This window comes from Sus scrofa, chromosome 1, assembly GCF_054392235.1.
Source record: "Sus scrofa isolate SSC_HxYL_T2T_F1_AM1 chromosome 1, Sscrofa_HxYL_maternal_Yorkshire_Landrace_v2.0, whole genome shotgun sequence".
Classification (NCBI taxonomy): Eukaryota; Metazoa; Chordata; class Mammalia; order Artiodactyla; family Suidae; genus Sus; species Sus scrofa.
The window spans coordinates 32,366,392-32,385,983 of record NC_139383.1 but is presented as its reverse complement, the minus strand read 5'-3'; the positions used below and the strand labels follow the sequence as shown (position 1 = coordinate 32,385,983).

At 40.5% G+C, this 19,592-nt stretch overlaps 1 protein-coding gene across 7 annotated transcripts in view; it reads left to right on the top strand.

The window, feature by feature from the left end:
• The first annotated feature begins 441 nt into the window (after positions 1-441).
• Positions 442-19,592, top strand: part of AKAP7 (A-kinase anchoring protein 7) — a 141,025-nt gene continuing 121,874 nt past the window's right edge. For 5 of the 7 annotated variants that reach the window (XR_014803404.1, XR_002342906.2, XR_014803418.1 and 2 more), the window contains exons 1-2: positions 442-853; positions 7,890-8,021. Coding sequence is in view for 3 of the 7 variants with exons in the window: in XM_021087993.2 (XP_020943652.2) it covers positions 598-853; positions 7,890-8,021 (388 nt within the window). In the remaining 4 variants the exon portion in view is untranslated. The remainder of the gene's footprint in view (positions 854-7,889; positions 8,022-19,592) is intronic. The other 2 variants (XR_014803421.1, XM_084956175.1) reach the window with 1 other exon arrangement.

The following is a 19,592-nucleotide window of genomic DNA, read 5'->3' as shown; positions in this document are numbered from 1 at the left end:
GGTTAAAAATTTGAGACACTGCTACAACTTGGCTTTTTTTTTCCTTTTGGCCGCACCCCAGGCACATGGAGGTTTCTGCACCAGGGATCAAACCAGCGATCCAGATGTGACCTGCAACAAGGTCAGATCCTTAACCCCCTACGCCACAAGGGAACTTTGGCTTTTTTTTTTTTCCTTTAGTGCAAAGTAAAGATCTAATTATACAAACCGACAAGGTCTCATTCCTGCACATCTCGCTCTTTCCAAGTATTTTATAAGCAGAACGCTGTGTTTTGAAAGCTCTTTGCAAAACCAAACACATGGATTCTCAGGAGAACCCAGACCAGGGAGTTCCTTCTTTAAGGGCCCAATCTCACCCCCTCCGCACGGGAAGGAAAGGCCGGGCACTGGGAAGAACTGAGCGCAGCGGAAGACCTTAGAGGTCCCCGGCGGGGGCGGGGCAAGGAGGGGGCGGAGCGTCGCCGGGCAGAGAGGAGCCCTCTTCTCTCCGTCGCGCAGTAGTTGCGGCTTCCCCCGCCTCCCTCGCTCGCGGGAATCCGGGTACCGCGGCCACATCGGGTCGGCCCCTTCCACTCCCTCCGGGCGCGCGGCCTGGGCATGCAGCTCCTGCGGGGATTGAAGATCTGGGGGCTCGGCGCCTCCGCAGGCCTGGTCGCCGCGGCCCGAGCCCCCGCCGCCTGCCGCGGCCACCGCCCCCCGCTCCGCCCCAGCGCGCCGCCGCCCGGCCCCCAGCCCCGCCCCGCCTCCCGCCTCCGCCCCGCGCCCAGTCCCCGGCCGCAGCGCCCGGCCGCTGTCGCCGGCTGCAGAGGCCTGCCGCCCGCCAGCGCCGCCACCATGGAGCACCCCGGAGCCGGTGAGCCCGGGCGGCCGAGCGGGCCGGGTGGGGCGACTGGAGCCTGGAGGCGTGGGCCCCGCTCGGCCTTGGGGAGGGCTTGGTCTCGCCCCCAGACCTTGCAGCGCGACCCTGAGCCTGCCCTGCTCCGGGGCTCCTCTCCCGGCTCAGCGCGGGACTCAGTGTAGCCTCGAGAAAGCCATGCACTGGGGGTGTGATCAGTGCCTGCAAGCAAGGCTTTCAGTTAGTGCACGCACTGCTGCTGCCACAGAGGCCGGGGGTGTTTCACCTTTGAAACACCCTAAGTTTCGCACCCTAAATTTCGCTTTCGTTTTCCTTTCTGAGTTTGTGACCTTTCGGAAAGTTCATGCCAACGCACACCCACCGACAGTGTTTGTGTGGCCAGCAAAACCTAGAAAAACTCCACTTTTATACTTATCAAAATTAAAGACCTGAACCACCACTTTTAGGATTTCCTGCTAGGATTTTATTCTAGGACCCCTTTAAACTGGCGCCAAATCTGCGGTAGGGCCGGGAATTAATTTCTAGTTTAAGTCAGCATTTCCTGTGAACTGAACTTTGTGGGTAGAGCGAGGGTTAGAGGCCAAACTTTTGGTGAAAGGGACCAACAAACCGGTTAGAGAAAAGGTGCTCTTCCGTGAGATTTTTGTAGTATAAACGCTTAAAAAGGTATAAAAGGCGTGAAAATGTTATACAATAGTTTACAAGAGTTAAGAGAATGGAAAAGCGAAGACCTTGTAGGTGGATGCTGAGAGCGGGAGTTTTGAGATGGATGCGTTTACCGAAGTGAACGCATAGGTGGTTTTCACTGTCAAAGAGAAAGGTTTCACATCCCGGTGTCTTGAGTGCTTTTAGTGTATGGCCAACGTTCGAATCCTGATGATGTGCCTTTAAGATGTTTGTTTGTCTTCTTACATTTCATTTCGGATATTATTGGCTTATTTTGTGTATTTATAGTGATTTGGATTGTACTTTTGTTCTCTTTCTCGTTCATTTTTTAAACAATGTGGAAACCAAAACATGGAGGTCAGGTGACTTGTTGATTATCACCCAGCTCAATATTTCTCCAGATGTAAGATGTTTCTATTTTTAGTAGCTAGGCCAAGACCAGCATGAATGATGGGATTAACCCTTTCCACTGGCTCTTGGGAAGTCTCCCTGCTGTATACCTAGTCGAGTGAATTGAAGAGAATCTTGCCTAATAAAGTTGTACTTTGTTATCCAAATAGGAAGCTTGCATTTTGTGTGACAAAGGATGAAGTATCCTTGTTTTCCCCTATTGGTCTGTGACAAAATCATTTTCTAAAATGCATGTATATTCAAATATTAGTGTATATATATTTCATGTATGGTTTTGTAATATATTTTAGATGTATGCATTAATTGTTTTTTATGAAAGTAATATTAAGGAGTTCTCATTGTGGCTCAGTGGAAATGAATCTGAGTAGCATCCATGAGGTTGAAGGTTTGATCCCAGGCCTCGCTCAGTGGGTTAAGGATCCAGCACTGCCGTGAGCTGTGGTGTAGGTCACAGACATGGCTCGGATCCTGCGTTGCTGTGGTTGTGGTGTAGGCCAGCTCGGATTCCACCCCAGTCTGGGAACCTCTGTGTGCCATGGGTTCGGCCCTAAAAAGATTAAAAAAAAAAAAAAGTAATATTAATTCTATGTAAGATGTTTGGATAGCAGAAACAGGAAAAATCCAAATATATTGAGTACAACTATGGCAGCATTTAGAAATAATTTATATCCTTTAGCCTTATCCTATGTAATTGCCAACATAGCACAAGTATATATAGTTTTATATGTGCTTTTTAAAAGGTTAGTGTAGGTATCCCCTGCTTTTCATAAGTTCTCATTATGCCACTTCGCTTTTACATTTATTTTATTTGTTTATTTTTATATTATTTTTTGTCTTTTTAGGGCCGAACCCACGGCATATGGAGATTCCCAGGCTAGGGGGTCTTATCAGAGCTATAGTTGCCGGCCTACACCACAGCTCATGACAACGTCAGATCCTTAGCCCACTGAGCGAGGCCAGGGATCAAATCTGCGTCCTCATGGATGTTAGTCGGGTTCTCTAACTGCTGAGCCACGACAGGAACTTCTCCTGGTACCTCTTTTGTAAGAAGAACATCATTGCCAGATCAGTTTACAGAACCGTAAACACTGTTAACTTTCCATCAGGCTTTTTGCTGGAAAGGGCAGGTTTTCGTGGTTGAGTAACTGGTTTCAAATTATAGCCCCAAGACCTACTAGCTTAGTAACCTGGGGTAGGTTACTTCATCGGCTAGTTTGTAAAATGAGTATGATAAGAATACCTCCCTGGAGTTCCTGTCGTGGCGCAGTGGTTAACGAATCTGACTCGGAACCATGAGGTTGCAGGTTCGATCCCTGCCCTTGCTGAGTGGGTTAAGGATCCTGTGCTGTGGTATAGATTGCAGACGTGGCTCGGATCCCGCGTTGCTATGGCTCTGGCGTAGGCCAGGGGCTACAGCTCCAATTCAACCCCTAGCCTGGGAACCTCCATATGCCATGGGAGGGGCCCTAGAAAAGGCAAAAAAAAAAAAAAAAAAAAAAAAAAAATACCTCCCTGATACCATGGTTAAATGGATTACTCTTGGTAAAGTGCTTCCGCTGTGCCTGGCAAATGTATACATGCTCAAATGTTAGCTGTTGTTACTGCTAGTGGTAGTTGACCAGTTTAACTTCATCTTTATAGTATGAATGCACTTAGCAGCATTACTTTTTTTTTGGATTTGTACAAAAGATAGAATTTTGTTTTAATTGGAGTTAAACCAAATTTTAAGTACTCAGAATGATAAATTTACAGTTTAAATATTTATTTAGAGGTCGGTTATTTTAAGGCAGTTTTCCAAAAGCAAAATATATATACTTCTGTAAAAGAAAGTGCAATTGTGATGGATGTGTTTAATTCACATCTGCCAGCCTTTGCTCAAACACTAGAGCTCTGGGAACTGGAGGGAGGCTTCCAGATTTAAACCCTGTTGAGAAACATTATTCTATAGAATGACCAGCAGTTCTTTTCAAGAGATAACTTGGAAGTGGTATTCTCTTTTTTTCTGAATTAATAATTCATATCTGCAAAAAATTTTTCAATTGTTCTGTAACTTCATACAACAAAGTTTGTATTTCAAGTTCTAGACTATTGATTTTGACATAATATTGCACTCAAGAGTTTTTAATATGCTTCGTTTAACAAGATGGAGAATGGTGTTGAGCAAGTTATGTTATGATTCCATTTTGGCTATTCTGTCAAATAGGATATCAGTTAGCCCGTGAACATGAATCCGTGATGTGCTAAGAATGCCATTAAACACCAGGAATTATTTTTGGGGGCCCTGAGATAGCTGTGTGGCAGTGGAGCTTGAGTGATTTATTAACCACTCCCAGATGGGGCTCACTTTGTTAAGTACGGTGTACGGAGCACCTCCTGAAAGCCGAACACTGAGCTATGCATCACAGAATCAACGGAGAGCAAGACACAGCAGTTAGGGAACTTAGAGTAGCACAATCCTGTAGATGGATAGGGATATAATTATGAAAAAGTCCCCCTTTCACTTTCAAAAGAGTGGTTTGGGCAGTAGCCTCTGTGGTCACTTTAGCTTAGAGTCTAATGGAGAAGACATGCCAGTGGACACCTGTAACACGATGTATGTGTGCTGTGGCTGAAGGAAGCCCGAGGTACCTGGAGGGAGATTGGATTCCCTGACTCAGCCCTGAACGTGTCATCAGGAAGGTTTTCCCTGCCAGGAGATGATTACTCTGAGTTTTTACTTTGAGGTTGATTGTTCTCAGTTGTTCATATAACTTTTTTTTTTTTGTCTTTTTGCCATTTCTAGGGCCGCTCCTGTGGCATATGGAGGTTCCCAGGCTAGGGGTCGAATTGGAGCTGTAGCTGCTGGCCTACACTAGAGCCCCAGCAACGCAGGATCCGAGCTGCGTCTGCAACCTACACCACAGCTCATGGCAATGCTGGATCCTTAACCCACTGAGCAAGGCCAGGGATCGAACCCACAACCTCATGGTTCCTAGTTGGATTTGTTAACCACTGAGCCACGACGGGAACTCCATGTTCAGATAACTTTTTAGTCTGGCATAGAATCAAGGTGTGGAATAAGGAAAAGGGGAGCAGTGGTTTTCAAACTTCCATTGCACAGAAGAGTCACCCCGTGAGGCTTTAAAATATAATTAGAGGCTGGCCTCATCCCTAAAGATTCTGGTTTAGTTGGCATGCAGTGAGACCAGGATGTTGATAATTTTATTTATTTATTATTATTATTTTTTGTCTTTGTAGGGCTACACCTGCAGCATGTGGAAGTTCCCAGGCTGGGGGTCAAATCGAAGCTGCATCTGCGACCTACACTACAGCTCATGGCAATGCTGGATCCTTAACCCACTGAGCAAGGCCAGGGATTGACTGTGCCCTCATGGATACTAGTCGGGTTCATTATCACTGCGCCATGACGGGAACTCCAGGATGTTGATAATTTTAAACAGCTCTCCAGGTAATTCTAAGGTACAGCCTAGCTTTAGAGCTTTTCAGCTAGGACAACCTTGTCATTTAAAAGATGAGGTAGCCACCAGGGCCTAGAGAGTTCATACAACGTGACCAGAATCACACAGCTGGTGAGTGGTAGGCTCAGTACTAGAATATCTGTGGCCTGATTTCTAGTCCCAAATCCCTTCTTCTGTAGTATCCACTTTGCCTTGCATCATTACCCAAATGCCACCATTGTCCCTGTGGAGTTGTCCTTATGGTATAGCCAGAGTGATCCAAATAGTGCTTGCTGTCTGTTGTTGAATAATTGAGCTCAAGATAAACTAAACATTGAATCATTTCAAGAACATTTTTCATTTTAAAAAATGAATACATTTAATTCCTCCTGTTATCTAATTCTTCCTTTTGCCTTGAAAATGTGTTGTTAGAGAAACGCCTTCTCTCCCCATTCCACATATTACTGAGAATCCAGTATATTCCCAAATAGCACATGGACTTTCGAGCTGGTATTGAGGTGTCGCTGTTAGATGGGCCAATTTCATGTCACTAATTTCTCCCCTTCAGCTTTATTTATTGAGGTACAGTTGACAAATAAAATTGTATATATTTAAAGTGTACAGGAGTTTCCTGGTGGCCTAGCAGATTAAGGATCTGACATTGTCACTGCTGCAGCTTGGGTAAGATTCCTGGCCCGGGAACCTCCTCATGCCACAGGTGTGGCCAAAAAAAAAAAAACCAGAATGTACTCTTAATTTTTTTTTTTTTTTAGTTTTGGTATTGAACACAACTAGTTGATATACAAAAAACAAGATTTTATTGTCATTTTTTGCTTTTATCTAAAAAATAGGCATATGTGTGCATGTATGTAGGGTATGTGTAAGTAAGAGTAGAAATTCCTCCAGTTGTAATAAAAATTTAGTTTTTTTTGGTATATGTGAACTATCATGATATTTATTATGTTACATATTATAAGCCATATTCTTGTTTTATTTTTTCATAGTTGCACCCACGGCATGTGGAACTTCCTGGGCCAGGGATTAAATCCAAGGCTCCATGACAATGCTGGATCCTTTAATCCACTGCATCAGGCCAGGGATAAACCTGTACCTCTGCAGCAACCTGAGGGCTGCAGTCAGAGTTTTAACCCATTGTGCCACAGTGGGAACTCCTAAGCCTTAGTCTTAATGGACTGTGTTTATTGAGGTCCGATGTATAAAAATAGAGAATTACAATGGAATGAAATAAATGACTTCTTTAATATCTTTAGTGGTAAATTAATCTTTAGTAAATATATAGACTAGAAATTATATATGTTTTCCAGGATTTTGTTTAGTTCTAATTCAAACATCTGTGTCTGTCAGTGAAAGCATGGAGAATAATGGTACAGGAGAGACCACCTACTGATAAATGTAGCAGTTGACTGTCTGTTTAAACAGATAACTGTCTTTCTCTTAATTTCCTCCCAAGGCATGTGGTTGTTCCATCCATAATAAGAAAACAAAACATGGACCAAATGTGAAATGTGGCTTTAATATTCTACATGTTTATGGGAGAGCTGTCAAGGAAACTAAGATCTTTTTGATTTTTTTAACCATTGAATTTCTGGAAAAGTATATTTAGGGTTTGTTTTTTTTTTTTTTTTTACCTTTTTGGTCACACCCACCGCTTGTGGAAGTTCTCGGGCCAGGGATTGGACCCTCACCCAGCAGCGACCTGATTGCTAGGCCACCAGGGAACTTCTAAAAATGTAGTTTTATTTATTTATTTATTTTATCTTTTTAGGGCCACACCTGCGTCATATGGAGGATCCCAGGCTAGGGGTTGAATTGGAGCTATAGTTGCCACAGCAGTGCCAGATCTGAGCTGCCTCTGCCACCTACATCACAGCTCATGGCAATGCCAAATCCTTAACCCACTGAACAAGGCCAGGGATCGAACCTGTGTCCTCATGGGTGCTAGTCAGATTCATTTCTGCTGAGCCACGATGGGAACTCCAAAAACGCAGTTTTAGAATTAAGAAAATATAGCTATAAAATATCTTAAGACCTATTGATTAACCCAGTCTTTATTTAGTCATGGAGTTGAGTGCCATGCTTCAAAAAATTATTAGGAGTTCCTGTGTGGCTTAGCAGGTTAAGACCTGACTAATATCCGCAAGGATATGGGTTTGATCACTAGCATTGTTCAGTGAGTTAGGGATCTGGCATTGCTGTGGCTGTGGTTGTAGGCTGCAGATGCATCTCCGATTTGACCCCTATCCTGGGAACTTCCATATGTATGGGTGCAGCTCTAAAAAGACAAAAGAAAGAAAGAAAATTATTAAGGCTGTTTAACATAAAAGTGCATTTATAAAAATTAGAATATGGTATAAATATTATATCAATGGCTGTGCAATATATTTGAATACCAGTTTTACAATTTCTTAACACATGTTAATTTATATTGAGTTCAGTTAGTTTTAGTTTAGGCTATGAGTTAAAAAAAAATAACATACTTCTTTTTTGTGATGTTAAAGGAGGAATAAATTCCAATGAGTGTGAAAATGTGTCAAGAAAAGTGGAAATGTCAGAAGAATTTGAAGCTGACGCTATGGAGTCTCTGGCGGATTTGCCATTTGCTACTGTAGATATTAAAGATGATTATGAAAGTAAGTACTTTATTAAATATGTATTTAGAAGCAATGAGTAAAAAACTGATTTTTTTTCTTAATTACTTCATCTTAAGTACTTGTCATGTTTTTGAGTTTGGATTTTTTTTTTTTTTTTTTTGCTTTTTAGGGCCACACCTGTGGCATATGGAGGTTCCCAGGCTAGGGGTCTAATTGGAGGTACAGCTGCCGGCCTACGCCACAGCCACAGCAGTGCCAAATCCAAGCCACGTCTGCGACCTACACCATAACTCAGGGCAACGCCTGGATCATTAACCCCCTGAGCAAGGCCAGGGATCGAACCTGCATCTGATGGTTCCTAGTGAGATTCATTTCCTATGCGCTGTGACGGGAACTCCGAGTTTAGATTATTATTAATTATTTGTTAATATTCTGTTGTCAAAACTATCGCAGGTAATACTAAGATGTGTCACGCAGGCCTTGAAACTTCTGCATGCCAAAAAAAAAAGATGTGCAAAATTTGAGGCTAGATCATTCCATAGTTTATAAGCTACTTCAGAAAATAATGGGTTATAATATTCCAGGTTTAAACCACCTTAGTTATTCTGGAGCCACTGCTAATTTTAGCTGTACTTATTCATCTAACAGATGTTTACTGGCCTTTTATATGAGCCAGGCTCCTTACTAGGCATTGGGAGGGTTACCAGTGAACAAGACAGATGTAATCCTTGCCCTTAGGGAGCTTAAGAGGCTAATGTTGAAAAGAGTTAACCTTTTAATCAATTACGCATTTATTAGATCAGTTCAGTCCTTGAGAGCTGCATCCACAAACTTGAGAGAGTTAGTACTTCCTGGATTGAAATACTGCTAGAACTACATTAATATCTAAATCTGAAGTTCATGTTGTGGAAACAATACATGATTTGGGAAGTTCTCTCCTCTGAAAATGTGACAGATTTGCCCCTTTTCCAGGTTATTTGTAAATAGGAAAATAAAGGAAAAGCATCAGTGTCTTCCACAAATATTTATTGACTCTGCCACTCACTGTTTGCAGCCTTACATAGAACCTTGCTGTGATTTGATAACAGTTTTACCTTGATCAGAATTCTGTAACTGGTAGGTCCATATGAAATTACCTAGTTCAGTCTCTCCATTTTTTTTTTTTTTTTTTTTTTTTTTTCCTTTTTACGCTGCACCAGCAGCATATGGAAATTCCCGGGCTGTGGGTTGAATTGGAGATATAGCCTCAGGCCTGTGCCACAGCCACAGCCACACCAGATCAGAGCTGCATCTGTAACAGGCAGTACTGGATCCTTAAACCACTGAGCGAAGCCAGGGTTTGAACCCACATCCTCACAGAGACAATGCAGGGTTCTTAACCTGCTGAGCCACAATGGCATCTCCTGTCTCTTCATTTTTTAGAAGAGCAGATGAGAACTTACACTGACTAACTTTGTACAATTGAGAAGAACTAGTTATAGAATTTGTGATTTCTGATTTGTTAGTCATTTCTTTGAAGAACATTTGTTGGATGCCTGACAAATGCCAGGTATTGGTGCCAGATACTGGGACTTTTGAATTGTGACAATATTGCAGCACATGACTGTCAAGAAACTGTTAAGTTTCTCTGGGGAGCCAATTCACTAACAGCCATAATCCTGTTAAGATAAGTCTTGTCTAGGGAGTTCCCTGGTGGCTCAGTGGATTAAAGATCCAGTGTTGTCACTGCTGTGGCTCAGATTCCTCCTGGAGCATGGGTTCGATCCCTGGTCCCCAAACTTCCTCATGCTGCAGGGGTGAGCGAAAAAAATGAGCGCTATCCAGGATGCTGTGGGAACCCATGGGTGAGAATGTGTGGGCCAAGGCACTGACCTGGCTATTGGGTAGAGGCTCTCCTGGAAGCCTTTCCAGAGGTTTAGCAAGAGTGGGGGCCTGGCTAATAACTATGAACTATCCAGGGTTCATTCCGACATACTAACTGTCCTTGACCTTAATTGAATGGCTCTGTGGTAGACAGTAACCTTGACATTGTCAAGTATGTCAACCTGGTGGTTGCCCTTAGTTCTCTCAGTTTCCTTTGGTGGGTGGAAATTGTGAGTTAACTGCCAAGAAATTCTTGCCGATAGAAACCCTGGCAAAGCGATGAGGAAAGCAGTGCTGACAGGGAAGAACATCGTGGGCAGGGGAGTCCTTGCCAGCAGGACAACTCCTTAAATGTTTGGTTCAGAGTGTCTCTGTTGTCAGCTGTGTTACTGTCAGTTGGTGCAGTGTCATGATTAGGTGTCATGTGGTCTGGCTGGCCTGAATGGGCCTTTACATTTTTTTGTTGTTGTCGGTTTTGTTTGTAAGAAGAGACTGTGTTGCTAGTTTTATGTTGGATTATATATTAAAATATTATGTTAGAATTAAATGTAAAATATATTAGAATGATATGTATTGGAATAACATTGGAGTTCATCTTGTGGCTTAGCGGATTAAGGACCTGACATTTTCTCTGAGGATGCAGTTTTAATCCCTGGCCTCACTCACTGGGTTAAGGACCTGGCCCTGCTACAAGCTGGGGCATATGTCGCAATTGCGACTCAGATCTGGTGTTGCTGTGGTGCAGGCCAGCAGCTGCAGCTCTGCTTTGTCCCCCAAGCCCGGGAACTTCCATATGCAGCAGGTGTTGCCATTTAAAAAAAAAAAACAAAAAACCAACCAACCAACCAAAAAAATCAACCCCCCCACATATACATAAATAAGTAAATAAATATATATGAAATAAAATATCCAAATGTATATAAAAAGAAAATCTTTTAGAGTGCTGAGGAAGCAGTACAAACTGAGCCCCACCTCTGGCTCTGCAGGTTGGGTGTTTTCTGGGAGAGAATCTAGCATTGGTGTGTTGTTGACCTGAACCTGGATGGTTCTGTTCTCTTTCCAAAGGTTAGAAAACCCAGTAAACCATCCAGAAGATGTTTGAGGTTACTGTGAACCCTGTCTCTGAAAGTTAGGTGGGAGCCTGCAATGAAGAGTCACATTACTGCTGATAGAAATAGCTTACTGTCCTTCCCACTAAAAATGGGAAGTGCAAAAATTTGTGAAGGGCTTTAGTTTAATTGACTCTGTTCTCTTAAGAGAATTGCAGACCTTAACTATGAAGTCATACTTCAATCAAGTTTCAAAATAAAATAGTGTATTAGGGTTTTTTTTTTTGAAGTCACATATCTAAGTGTGGCATTCAGTTCTCCTTGTATTGAAATTATTATAATCCTTATTTTCACCTCACACAGAATTCTAATTCTAACCTTTTAATTATTGGAAATTTTAAAGATATGAGAACTTATTTTTTTTACTTATTCAGTAGCTAATACTATTAAGTTGTATATTAAAAATACTTCAAATTTTAAGTATTTTAAAAAATTGAGACTTAGCTGAAAACAATTTTTTAACAGAAAAATGTGTATCAAATATTGAATCTCAGTACTTGGTATAGTAAGTGATTATTTTGAGTCAATTTAAAAAAAGTAAATTGTGTTCTTTATCTTCTCTGTAATTAATTGGGGAAACCTGTAATGCATTGTCCAAATTGTATTTTATTTTATTTATTTATTTTTTTTGTCTTTTTGCCATTTCTTGGGTCGCTCCTGCGGCATATGGAGGTTCCCAGGCTAGGGGTTGAATCGGAGCTGTAGCCACCGGCCTACGCCACAGCCACAGCAACTAGAGATCCGAGCCACGTCTGCGACCTACACCACAGCTCACGGCAACGCCGGATCCCTAACCCACTGAGCAAGGCCAGGGATTGAACCCGCAACCTCAAGGTTCCTAGTCAGATTCATTAACTACTGCACCACGACGGGAACTCCCCAAATTTTATTGTAAAAGGACTTAAGGCAAATATTTGTCCCCAATAATCAAAAATAATTGGTGCCGAGCAAAGGATATAAAAGATAAACTCAGTAAAAAAAAATATGGTAATTAGTTAAAATTCATAGGTATCAAAGAATGCAAATATGATTGTGCAAATGCAGATGATTAAAATGTGATTATAACTTATTAGATTAGCAATATCTTTTAAAAATAATACTCAATGATTTTATTGTCATATCTATGTCGCTTCTGACAATGTACTGTTATAGTCTTTCAGAATAGAGTTTGTTGGGATCTTCAGCAATGTTCATGTATGGGGTAAAGCCACTCATGGAGTTTCTAATATAAGGATATGGTTTTACTTGTGGAAAGACATTTTGTTCATAAATATGTGTGTCACAGTGTTTTTAGATAGTAAAAAATCCTAGGGGCAAACCTCAATGCCCATTTGGGAGTGGTTGAATAAGCTATACTAATGCCTTTAGATTACATAGTATGCAATTATATATTATGAAAATAATATTTCTGAAAACTGTTATAGGGAACGTTTCCTGTACAAAATGCAAAGTGATGAAGTAGGGGGAAAATATATGTGCTGTTTGTTTACAATTGTGTTAATATTTTATGTGATTTGTCACCAAAATTCATATGGTTGTGTTAAAATAGGTTTCTGAGCAGTTTATTTTTTCTCTCTAATCTTCAGGTTTTAAAAATTCTCCTGACTCTTTTCATGTAAAAAATACGATTTAAAATTTTCTTGCTTTCTGTGCCCCTGGCATGAGGAAGTTCCGCGGCCAGGGATTAAACCTGCACCATAGCGGTGACAACACTGCGGGTACTTCAACAGCTGAACTGCCAGGGAATTCCATGCTTTAGGAATTTAATTGTGGTTATAAACTTGCTTTTAAAGATGTAAACTTCACTGATTCAGTAAACAAAGAGCTGGATAAACCTATTTTTCTTTGATGCCTTCCTCTAAGCTATCACTAATAGCCTTAAACTCAGGTGGTTAAGAGTGAGGGCTGTGGAGTCAGGCTGTCAAGATACAAAGGTTACTCCTACACTTTCTTTTTTCTTTCTTTCTTTTTTTTTTTTTTGCTTTTGCCTAAGCCATAGCCATAGCAATGTGGGTTCCGAGCCTCGTCTGCGATGTACATCGAAGCTAACGGCAACGCCAGATCCTTAATCCACTGAGCAAGGCCAGGGATCGAACCCGAAACCTCATGGTTCCTAGTCAGATTCATTTCGGCTGCACTGTGACGGGAATTCCGCTCCTACGCTCCTACACTTTCTTGTTGTGTACTTTTTTTTTGTCTTTTTGCCTTTTTTCTAGGGCTGCACGCACGGCATATGGAGATTCCCAGACTAGGGGTCTAATCAGAGCTGTAGCCACCAGCCTACGCCAGAGCCACAGCAACGCGGGATCCGAGCCGCATCTGCAACCTACACCACAGCTCACTGCAACACCGGATCCTTAACCCACTGAGCCAGGGCAGGGATTGAACCCGAAACCTCATGGTTCCTAGTCGGATTCGTTAACCACTGCACCATGACGGGAACTCCTTGTTGTGTACTTTGAGCAGGTGTGTAGACTTACTTACTATCATTATATCTAAAGTTGGTATAATAATGGTAACTTGTTCATAAGATTGTTGTTATTCAACTTGTCAATAATGTAAAGTCTTGACAACAGTGTGTGGCACAGAGCTAGCCTCTGTCAATTTTTATTAATTTAATCTTACCAAAATTTTGCCTAAATATAGTTGTTGAATTAAATATTTAAAAAAATTAGCCCCTTGAAAGCTGTATTTTGTACTGTCATTGAGTCCTAGAGTATCACTAAATGCTTTGTATTTCTTTGTTTAATCTTCACAGAAAATGAGAAGGGTAAAATTATTTTTTTAAGAAAGTTTACTATTTGCAAAAAAAAAAAGTAAGGGAGGTCCCGTTGTGGTGCAGCGGAAACGATTCCGACTAGGAATCATGAGGTTATGGGTTCAATCCCTGGCCTCGCTCAGTGGGTTAAGGATCTGGTGTGGCTATGGCTGTGGTGTAGGCCCGAAGCTGTAGCTCCGATTAGACTTCTAGCCTGGGAACTTCCACATGCCTTGGGTGCGGCCCTAAAAAGACAAAAGACAAAAAAAAAAAAAAAGTTTACTATTTGCCAAAGATGTTTAGAGACTAATTCTATGAAATTATAGAAGGTATTTTTTTTAACCATTTACCATTTTTAATTTAATTTAATTAAAATTTTAAAATTATATTTGATTTACGTTTTTCTGTCAGTTTCTGCGGTACAGCAGAGTGACCCAGTCACACATTGATACACACTCTCTTTTTCATATTATCCTTCATCATGTTCACTTCATCACAAGTGATTGGACATAGTTCCCTGTGTTCTACAGCAGGAGCTCATTGTCTCTCCATTCTCTATGTAACGGTTTGCACCCATTTACCCCGAGGAACTCCCAGTCCATCCCATTCCTTCCCCCTCCCTTTCCCTCCCCTTGACAACCACAAGTCTGCTGTCCATGACTGTGAGTCTGTTTCTGTTTCTTAAGGTTCATCTGTGCCGTATTTTAGATTCCACATAGAAGTGATATCATATGGTATCTTTCTAACGTCACTTAGTATGAGGATCTCTAGTTCCATCCATGTTGCTGCAAATGGCATTATTTTGTCCTTTTGTATAGCTAAGTAGTATTCCATAGTGTATGTGTACCACATCTTCTTAATCCATTCATCTGTCGACAGACAGTTTGTTTCCATGTCTTGGCTATTGTGAATAGTGCTGCATTGAACATAGGGGCGCGTGTTTGGTTTTTTTTGTTGTTGTCTTTTAGCCTTTTCTAGGGCTGCTCCTGCGGCATATGGAGGTTCCCAGGCTAGGGGTCAAATTGGAGCTGTAGCCCCCGGCCTACGCCAGAGACACAGCAATGTGGGATCCAAGCCTGGTCTGCAACCTACACCACAGCTCACGGCAACAACGCTGGATCCTTAACCCACTGAGCAAGGCCAGGGACCGAACCCGCAACCTCATCGTTCCTAGTTGGATTCGTCAACCACTGCGCCACGACGGGAACTCCTGCATGTATCTTTTTGAATGAAAATTTTGTTTGGCTGTTTGTCCAGGAGTGGGACTGCTGGATCATGTAATTGTATAGTTTTCTGAGGTACCTTCATACTGTTCTCTATAGTAGTTGTACCAGTTTCCATTCCCACCAGCAGTGCAGGAGTATTCCCTTTTCTCCACACCTTCTCCAGCATTTGTTATTTATAGTCTTATTAATGATGGCCATTCTGACCCGTGTGAGGTGGTACCTCATTGTAGTTTTGATTTGCATTCCTCTAATAATGAGTGATGTTGAGCATTTTTTCCAAGAAGGTAATATTTTAAGTTGTATGCTTAAGTTTTTTAAGAATGGTTACTTCAGAGATGTTGACGGCTCAAGTAACAAGAAAGAAGGAAAAGAGTAAAAACAAAATCAAGCTTATTCTCAGCCTTTTGGCTAACAGCAGGTGTGAAAACAATTAAGCAACAGTAACAAATGGACTACTTCATTGTATTAACCTCTCGTGTAATTCATTCCCTTGTAGTTTGTTGAGGGAATGAATAAAACTTGAGGAAAATTAGATAATTTACATAAAATGAAATATGTGGTGCTTTAGGTTAAAAAAAAACCCCAAAACCAACACATAGATGCGAGAGTTACAGCCTTTGTCAATAAGACCAGATTCATTAGGGCACATTAAAATGGTTACTGAAATCATTATGAAAATAAACAAGTGTAATAAATTAAATTTATGGGACAGGTTTACAAGCTCTACTACAACTGATTTTTTTTTCTTGAACAATAAAATTGCTCTAAATAATCCAGTGAAAGATCCAGAGCACATGGCCAATGCTTTCTATATTTTGCTTCTGTGGTCATTGATCTTTAATGTTTTTATTGTAAACTTGGTATTATTTGCATACTTTGCTCATAGTATTTTCATATGAGTGAAGTAAAAAGTGGAGTAGCAAATTGTATTTTTTTTTTTTTTTTTTTTATCTTTTTGTCTTTTCTAGGGCCGCACCTGCAGCATATGGAGGTTCCCAGGCTAGGGATCTAACCAGAGCTGTAGCCACCGGCCTATGCCATAGCCACAGCAACTTGGGATCCGAGCTGCATCTGTGATCTACACCACAGTTCATGGCAACGCCAAATTTAACCCACTGAGCGAGGCCAGGGATCGAACCCGCAACCTCATGGTTCCTAGTCAGATTTGTTAACCATTGAGCCATGACAGGAACTCCAGCAAATCATATTTTGGATCTTAGATTATGGTTTAAAAGTTAGAAATAAAATGACGTTCAGTAGGGAAAAAAAGGGATTTTATTCTCTGGCCATACAAATAAACCTATAAATGAAAGGCAAAGAAGATATGCAAACAAGAGAAAAGAGATACTGGGTTCAGTGTCTAACAAGTTGATCATAAGTCAGCAGGACTCACTGAAATTAAAAAAAAAAATTCTTACAAGGGTAAATTAAACTGTACCATAACAATAAATACAGGATTCCTTTCTCCTTTTTTTGCCCAACTCTCATCAGATAATTTTTTTTTCTTTTGTCTTTTTGTCATTTTAGGGCCGCACCCTTGTCATGTGGAGGTTCCCAGGCTAGGGGTCTAATCGCAGCTATAGCTGCCCGCCTACGCCACAGCCACTGCAACACCAGATCTGAACCACGTCTGCTACCTCCACCACAGCTCTTGGCAACGCCGGATCCTTAACCCACTGAGCGAGGCCAGGGATCGACCTGTGTCCACATGGATACTAGTCAGATTTGTTAACCACTGAGCCCCGACAGGAACACCTCATCAGATAATTTTAAACTTTACCCTGAGTGGGATAAAAGAAAAATTTAGATTATGCAATTCAGAGGAAAATTAAATACTTATTGATAAAATAAGAGAAAGCTAAGGGAATTTAGAAAAACCCTGTTCTTTATTTTCACCAAGAGTTTATATTCTGAATTGGGGCTTAATGCTATGTTTCATGATATTAGAATTGTTAGAGCTATTATATATTATAACCATTATCTTCAGAGATTATGATTTTCCTTCTCTGATGTCTGCAAAATGGACTTAGGAACATTTGAAATGGCAAAAATCAGTGGCAACAGACAGGAGGAGACTTTAGTTTTAAGCAGGTAAGGTACAACTTAAAATACTGAAAACTTCAGTGGTTTTGTAAATACTGTGTTATTAAGTCTGTTCTTAGCATTGTTCATACTGAGTAAAATACCACAAAACTGATGCTATGTGTTATGTTCCCATTAGGAAATAACGTTTTTACATAGTCACCCCATGTACATACAAATGTAAAAAACTGAAATTTCATGACGCAATACTACATATACTATAAGGAATGTATTACTTACCATTTCATTCTTTTCCTTGCCTTTCCTTTTCTTTCCATTCCAATCTCTTCCATTCCAGTTATTAAACAGTCCTTGTTTTATTATCTTTTAAGGTGATTTCATAACCCACTAGTGGGTTGATATATGCAGTTTGAAAAAAGAAAAACCATAGGTTCATGATTCTCTTTCTCCTATGTTAATTTTGACATGAACTAAAGGTTATAAAATCAGCTAGCTTATTAGTTTGGACACCATTCTTTATTTAATTTCATCATGAAATGTCCTAATTAGTACAGGTAATAACAGTTAGTACCTTCATGCCAGGTCACAGAAAACCAGAACCAGAAGGGACCCCTAGATCAGAGACCTCTAGCTCTGGGATGGGATTGTTCTAACATGGGATTGTTCCTCCCATGTCCCTGGGGTTTTAGAAACATTCATTATAGAAACTATTAACTATTCAAAAGTACAATAGTATGAGTCTGATGTATTCAGTTCCTCTTCCTCACTGGATTATTTGGAAGTAAATCCTAGAGACGTCATTTTATCTGCAAATAATATATATCTTTAAAAGATAAGGAATCTTGTTAAGCATCCAATAGTAGACATATTCTAGATATCCTTACTACCTGAGAAAAATAGCTAAATAAATTACCTAATCAATAAAATTACATAATTCCTAATGTCATCAAATATCCTGTCAGTATTCATATTTCTCTGATTATATTGTCATCCATAAAGAAAAAATAGAACCCAGACTTTTTTGATTTAGGACCCAGAGTCTCTGCATTGAATTTGATTGATACATATTTTCAGTCCCTTTTCCTCTCTAGATCTCTTCCTTTGGTTCTCGTGTGTGTGTGTGTGTGTGTGTGTGTGTGTGTGTATGTGTGTGTGTTTATTGTTGAAGAAATCAAGCTGTGTACAAGTTTCCTGTTATGGTCATTTGTTGCTTAAATTGTCCCATCTTTGGCCCATGGGCAGACTTACAAATTGGCTCTATAGATCTTCTGACATGATCCCAGGAGTCTTTGAATTTCTAGCCTATTCTTGTGCATTTTATCCTCCACACCTAGAGTTAGCTCTTTCTCTTGGATTGCCCAGATTCTTAAGTTCTCAGCTAAAGAAATGAGGCAGCTTGATGGGCAGATGCTTTTGGAAGACTAATCTTTGGGTCAGTGCCTTTTTCAGTATCTCATGCTGCCTGTGCAGGACTGAAACAGACATTGCTGGTTGCCTTCCCGGCAGCCGTCCCCCTCCCCCTTTTCCTTTTGTAGGTTACTTCTCCACAAAGGCAACAAAGGTTGATAACTGTCAGATACTACCCCAGATTGTCGTGCTGCAGAGGGTTAGTTCTATGTCATGATTTGGACAATGAGATGAAAGGGGAAAGATACTGGGATCTTATTTAGAACTGGTGTTTAATTTTACTTATAAAAAATTGTTATTTTGGGAGCTCCCTGTTGGTCTAGTGGTTAGGATTCAGCGCTTTTACTGCTGTGGCCTGGGTTCAATCCCTGGTCTAAGAGCTAAGATCCCACATCAGGCTGCTGTACACCACAGCCAAAAAAAAAAAAAAAAAAAAAAAAAAAAAAATTGCTTTTGAAATTTTTTGATAATATATTTAATTTTAATTTTTTACTTTTTAAAAAATTATTTTTACCTCACATGCCCCAGCCCACGCCTGGCCTGGTTGCATTCCTCCGTGTTTTATTAAAAAAAAAAGTGTTTGAGACTGTTTTTCATTTTTTTATACTCAAGTGGTTTAAATGACAAAAAACAATAAACAGCTTATGAATCATCTCCATTTCTTTTTAGAGTCCCCTGAAAGATCTTAGTAGATACAGGTTTATTTCTATAATTTTGTTTGGCTCTGGGTAACATCTGGCATAATTGCTAATAATAGTGCTTACTTTGCACCAGGAAGTAGTCTAAGAGGTCTCATATATTAACTCAGTCTTTCAATGTTCCTATGAGATAGCTATTATTATCCTCAGATCATAGAGGAAGGAAACTTAGGTGAAGAGAATTTATGTGACTTATCTAAGATCACACAGCTAGTGTGTGGAAGAGCCAGGATTTCAGCTCTGAAACTCTGGTTCCAGAGTATATGTAAATTGGTTTCCATTTCCAGAATGCCAATTTACTAACAGCAGATGAAGGTGGGCTAGAAATGTATTTAAAATATATGTACTGAATTAGCATGTTCTGTGGCTTCTCTTTAAAATTAATACATTTAATTCATGTTACTACAATCAAAGCTAAGATTGTTTCTTAGCTATCTGAAATTACAAGCAGCTCGACATATTGACTTGACTTTCTGTATTGAAAACGTTGCATGGGAAATAAAACC